The 6,016-nt window shown below is 47.3% G+C and overlaps 1 protein-coding gene across 1 annotated transcript; it reads right to left on the reverse strand.

The window, feature by feature from the left end:
- Positions 1–26: 26 nt before the first annotated feature.
- FKBP11 (FKBP prolyl isomerase 11) lies at positions 27–4,290 on the reverse strand. The gene is made up of 6 exons (XM_036252072.1): positions 3,986–4,290; positions 3,754–3,819; positions 3,254–3,341; positions 2,946–2,979; positions 2,496–2,566; positions 27–263 (listed from the first exon to the last, which is right to left on the reverse strand). Exons 1-6 carry the CDS (start codon positions 4,109–4,111, stop codon positions 46–48), a joined length of 603 nt encoding a protein of 200 aa, XP_036107965.1. The 5' UTR covers positions 4,112–4,290; the 3' UTR covers positions 27–45.
- Positions 4,291–6,016: the final 1,726 nt, after the last annotated feature.

Consider the following 6,016-nt stretch of genomic DNA (forward strand, 5'->3'; position numbering starts at 1 on the left):
GGGGACAAACTGAAGAATGCAAAGAATTTTTTAAATTATTGTTTATTATTTCTTTTTGCTCTTGTTTCTTTTTTCTTCCTTGAGCTTCTTTTTGGAGACTTTAGGTCTGCTGGCCTTTTTGTATAGGTGATACCCAATGAGGCTAAGGAGGACTGGCAGCATGGCCATGCCTACCAGAGGCAAAATGCCCTTCACCAGCTTTTGCCAGTAGTTGGCCCGGATCAGTGCGATCAGCTCCACGTCAAACTGCAGCACTGCATCCGCTGGAGGCAGAGAGGAGGTGAGGGTTAGAATCTATGCAGTTTATGCAGGACTCTGAATGAATGCAAACAGGGAAGGCAGGCCACACCAGAGCAACAACTATAAAGCCAGTAAGATTTAAATGTAGGGTTGAGTTCCCTTAGACAAAGGCAAAGACAGGTTTTGAGCAGAGTCTAGTGATAGTCACGTTTACCCCAAATATACAAATGTGGCTTGGTTTCATGACAGGTCTTTGACAGCACAGGAAAACTTTCAGTGGATCTGAAACACACATGCTGTTTTCCATTTATGAGCGAGAGAAACCTCAATACTAACTGTACTCCATTTCCAAACAGCCACATGGATACAATCTTAGCAGGGTGAAATTAATTGGATTTAAACTAGGCTTTTAAAAATTCCACCAACCAATGAGCTATTCAATGCGATTGTTAGGTGTTTTAACATAAGAGCTAGAGAGGAAGTAGGATATGTCTTAAGAAATAAGGGGTGGGGCCCTGGCCGGTTTGGGTCAGAGGTTAGAGTGTCGGCCTGTGAACCAAAGTGTTGTGGATTTGAATCCCAGTCAAGGGCATATACCTGGGTTGCAGGTTTGATCCCCAGTTGGGGTTGTGCAGGAGGCAGCCAATCGATGTGTCTCTCTCACATTGATGTTTCTCTCCTCCCTTCCTCCCTCCCTCCCACTCTATCTGCAAATAAATGGAAAATATTCTCAGGTGAGGATTAACAAAAAAAAATAATAAGGGGTGGGGAATAAGTGGGGCATGGGGAGAGAAATGCAGATATGCATTGGAGAAATGCAGCACTAGAAAGCAGAAAGTAATAAAGAGCTTTGAATAAAAGTTCGTTTCTCTTGGTCCCCCTATCCTCTTTCCAGCTCTCCCTCTAAGCTGGAACTGGGATAAAAACTTTTACCCCAATACTCTAAAGTACAACACGTTTTAGCTAATAGAACATTTGTTATAACCAAAAGCAAGAGATAGACATCTTGAGAAATCTGTCCAATCTCAGGCCTTCAAGAGTAGATATCAGGCCCGGCTGGTGTGGCTCAGTGGTTGAGCATCCACCCATGCACCAAGAGGTCGCTGGTTCAATTTCTGGTCAGGGCACATGCCCAGGTTGTGGGCCCGATCCCCAGTGGGGGGCATGCTGGAGGTGACAAATCGATGTTCTCTTTCATTGATGTTTCTCTCTCCCTTCTCCCTTCCTCTATCTCTCAAAAAATCAATAAAGAAAAAAAAAAGGCCCTGGCCGGTTTGGTTCAGCGGTTAGAGCGTCGGCCTGCGGTCCTGAGAGACCCGGGTTCGGTTCCCGCTAAGGGCACGTACCTCGGTTGCAGTTTGTCCCCGGCCCTGGTCGGTTGTGCGGGTGGCAGCCACTTGATGTGTCCCTTCACGTCGATGTTTCTCTCTCTCTGTTCCTCTCTCTCCCTCCCACTCTACCTGAACAAAAAATGGAAAAATGTCCTCGGATGAGGATAAAAAAAAGAAAAAAAAAAGCCCTGGCCGGTTTGGCTCAGCGGTTAGAGCATCCGCCTGCGGTCCTGAGAGACCCGGGTTCGGTTCCCGCTAAGGGCGCGTACCTCGGTTGCAGTTTGTCCCCGGCCCTGGTCGGTTGTGCGGGTGGCAGCCACTCGATGTGTTCCTTTCACGTCGATGTTTCTCTCCCTCTCTCTGTTCCTCTCTCTCCCTCCCACTCTACCTGAACAAAAAATGGAAAAATGTCCTCGGGTGAGGATAAAAAAAAAAAAAAAAAAAAGAGTAGATATTAGCAGTGACCTGTGAGGGCTTTTAAAGTCATGGAGTGGGCTGGGATTTTAAAAGTTGTTTTTTGTTTCATTTTGTTTTGAATTACTTGATCGTAATCATTTTTACTATCTCTTCTCTGGTGAAGGCTAAAAAGAAGGGTAGAGATATGGTGAGAAGTCATGCCAACTGCACAAATGACACAGTTTAGAATTATAGGAAAAAGGCAGGAAAGAAGTCCAGAGTTCTGGGAAGGGTGACAGGCAGCAGACCCATGTGGCATGAGCAGGTGTCTCCTTTCTAAAAAGCTGCTGGCTGCCAGAAGGCAAGCCAGGTGACCTTAATAGTTTCTCTAGTCCCTTTGATGATCTAAGCAGGAAGAAAGTGGCCATGCATAAGGAGGCTCCAGCCACTCCTGTCCCTTTTAGCAAACTGAGTTTAGATTTTCTCAGGCTCCTTTGATGGTTTGAGAGGAAGCTCTAGGCAGGTTACCTGGGATAGATGGTGGAAATCCCCGTTTTCCATAGGCCAAGTGAGAAGGAATGATTGCCCTTCGCTTCTCTCTGAGGGAAAGAATGTAAGTCACAGCCAGAGGTGGGACCAGGTGGGCCAGCAACCTCAGTCCATCTGAAGCCCCACGAGCAAACCTCTGGGTACTCCTACTCAGAAGATGAACTTTCCCACATGGCACCAAACAGGTTGACCAGCAAAGGTGCCCATCCCCCCACATGACTCAACTCCTCAAAAAAAAAACCCCAAAAACCAAAAAACCCCATAGCCAGACAGGCACAGAGGCTTTGGATGCCTTCAAAGGTACCAATGACCAATGCAAAGCCAGGGCCTTGTATCCCATGTTCTGCCTCCTCTAGGAGCAGGGATAGCAAACAACACCTCTACCCATGCAAATAGAGTACCCAATCCCATCTCTGCCCAGATACTCACCCCACACACATGTCTAGAAGGCTTTGCTCCAGACCTTGAGGAAGAAGACACAACTGAACAGGAAGCTGCCTACATCCCCCAAATCCCAGGAGCAATCAAAGGTTCCCCCTTGATCCTTAGTTGAGCTCCCTGCCTCTCAAATCTCTGGTTTCCTTCCAGTAGGGTATGGGGCAAGAGGAGTATTAGAAATGGGGTTTGAACCTCAGGAGGTGGTTGGTAGAGATGTGGGTCTTATTCCAGGGAGCATTTCTAAGGGGTTAAGAAAGCACTTATGTTGGGATAAGAAATGGGAGGCACAGGTCACATACCTGGGATCACTTGCTTTTGGCCAAGTTCTATAACCAGAGGGTCTCTGGTCAGGGAAGTGTCAATAACACGTCCATCTACCAAGCTGCCCTGGGAGGAGAGAGCATCCAGAGCAAACACCTAGTACCTCTCCCTCCAAGCAGGTGCAATACACACCTGGGCCGCTGGGCGGGGTAACCCTCTAGCAGCAGCAGCCGAGCACTCCCCTAGGGCAGAAAGAAACAGGAAGCCCCAAAGGGCTGGCACTTCTCGGAGATCTCTCCACCCTTCACTTCTTAGTGCCCAGGAGGAACTGGCGGAAAAGCAGGGCAGGGAAATGGGCTAGGAAGAGGAGCGTTCTCCGCCCTCCGCCCGCCACCCCACCCGCCACCCGCCACGTGCTCGAAGACCCCAGAGCCCTGTTACTCCCCTAACCACTTGCCACGTGTCCAAGCCAAAGCTGACGTGTTTCATCAGGGTGCCGCCCCCTCCCAGGCTCCGCCTGGGCCCCCATACCCCTCACCGTGTAGTGTATATGAAGCGTGTCTCCAAAGGCAGCGGGCTCCGCACACGGTTCGGGGGGCTCCACCTATGATCAGACTACAGGAGTCATGGAGGATCCTCCAAAGATTCTGTACTTGCCCGTAGACCCAACACCCGCCAACTCAGTCCCTGAAGTTCTCTTCCCGGCTCACAGGTTCATTTAGACGAGTATTCGCTCAAAGGACCTGCCCCACAGACCGTGACAATCTCACCAGGGTCTCCACTTGGAGGGTCCGGACAGGACTTTCGGTTTCGAACCCAGTCTCAGCCCGGCACACCGCCCCACTTTGCAGCAGCAACAGCAGACAGAGCGGGAGTAGTGACGGGCGCAGGGTCATGACTGGACACGGCGCAGGGCGCGGGACACCAGGACAAGCTGCTAGGGTGGCGGTGGTTAGGACAGCGGTTCCCTCAGTGCCCAGGCCAGACTGGACAGGACGGGGCGGGTCCGAGGCTCACCAGCTCCTCCTCCTGCAGCCCTTCCTCCACCTTGTCCCCACCTCCTGGAGGGAGGAGGCCACAGGGAGCCCTCCCTACCCTCTCAGATCTGGAGGTCGCAGATTCTGACTGGTCCATCGGTCCGTTAATGTTCTGCCCCACAATGAGAGGCTAGGACATATAATAGCACCCATTTATGATAACCTAGTGTGCGGTGGGCACTTGTCTGTAATCCTCAAAACCACGCTGAAAAGTAGGCATAATTGTTTCCATTTTACAGATGAGAAACTGGGTGCTCAGGTTAGTAACTTGACCAAGGTCACCTAGCTAGGTGGTGATAGAGACAATTCAAACCCAAGACTGCCTGAGTCCAGCTTGTTTGCTCTCTGATCTTGCCTCAAAGATACACATCTCCTCACACCTATCAGCAGTTTGTCAAAGGCAGCATCCCCCTCCCATCTCCTCCCTTTCAGCTTGGATTTTTGGAGGTCTGATAGCAGATGAACCTGCATTATGTATTTTCATCTCTGTGCCCAGGCTCATGCTCTTCTTTCACTTGTCAATTCACTCTAGACCAAGTTCAAATATCACTGATTCTGAGCTAGAAGTGACTTCTCTTATTTCTGAACTTCAGGCATACACACAGGGACATTATTTTTCCTTGTGTTGTGGTTATTAGTGTATTCCTCCCCATATCCTCCAAAGAACCAGCTCACTGATGGCAAGGACAAGGTTGTGATCATGTCTGGAATTCCCCAGATACTAGCTGAACAATACCCTCAATATAGACTAATGTTTTATTTTGAATAAATATACCATACACTAAAAAAAAAAAAAAACTAAACTAAAAACAAAGACCTAATTATATCAATGTTAAATCTCAGACAAATGTATTCATTAAGTTTTAAAAAGCAAGAATAATAGATGTGATGAGCCTCTTTATATTTTAACCTCTCTCCAAATGTGTATAGTATATTTAGAAAAGGAACTAGGACACACACCAAGTAGCTGAGGGTGGTTACCTTTGGAGATGGAAGGAAAGTAGAGGGGAATCGGTTCCACATGTTGCACTATACATTTATATATTGTTTGGATGTTTTACAATAAAATTACTTTGGTTACAAAAAATGTGTAATTAAATATTAAATGAACTAAACACAATATATAATATATGGTCCTGTATTGCATAATGACGTTTCAGTCAATGATAGACCACATATACAGTGGTGGTCCTGTAAGATTTTAATGAAGCTAAAAATTTCCTATAACCTAGTGCATCTAGATATCATAGTTGTCCTAATGTCACTTGTTTGTGTGATGCTGATGTAAACAAACCAACAACACTCCCAGTTGTATAAAAGAAGAGCACATACAATTATGTACAGTACATAATACTTGATAATAAATGTTATTGGTTCATGTATATTATACTATACCTTATTTTTTTTAACCCTCACCTGAGGACATTTTTCTATTTATATACAGATAGAGTGGGAGGGAGGGAGGAGAGGGAAGAGAAAGAGAGAATGAGAGAGAGAAAGATTGATGTGAGAGCCACATCAACTGGCTGCCTCCTGCACAACCCCGACCAGGGGCTGGGGACAAACTGAAACCAAGGTACATGCCTTTGACCGGAATTGAACCTGAGACTCATTGGTCCACGGGCCGACGCTCTAACCACTGAACAAGACCAGCCAGGGCTACTATACCATACTTTTTTTTTTTTAATCCTCACCCAAGGACATTTGTACAAGTATCTTCAGATAGAGTGGGAGGGAGAGAGGGAGGGAAAGAGAGAGAGAAAC

This window comes from Molossus molossus, unplaced genomic scaffold (assembly GCF_014108415.1).
Source record: "Molossus molossus isolate mMolMol1 unplaced genomic scaffold, mMolMol1.p scaffold_m16_p_10, whole genome shotgun sequence".
NCBI classification, from domain to species: Eukaryota; Metazoa; Chordata; class Mammalia; order Chiroptera; family Molossidae; genus Molossus; species Molossus molossus.

What these genes read in the sequence shown, in the direction of transcription:
- FKBP11 (XM_036252072.1), bottom strand. Translation starts at nt 4,111, where the DNA reads ATGACCCTGCGCCCGTCACTACTCCCGCTCTGTCTGCTGTTGCTGCTG. An exon ending in CGCTTCATATACACTACACG is followed by an intron (nt 3,342 to 3,753) that starts GTGAGGGGTATG and finishes CTCTCCTCCCAG; the next exon opens with GGCAGCTTGGTAGATGGACG. An exon ending in CCAAAAGCAAGTGATCCCAG is followed by an intron (nt 2,980 to 3,253) that starts GTATGTGACCTG and finishes TTCTTCCTCAAG; the next exon opens with GTCTGGAGCAAAGCCTTCTA.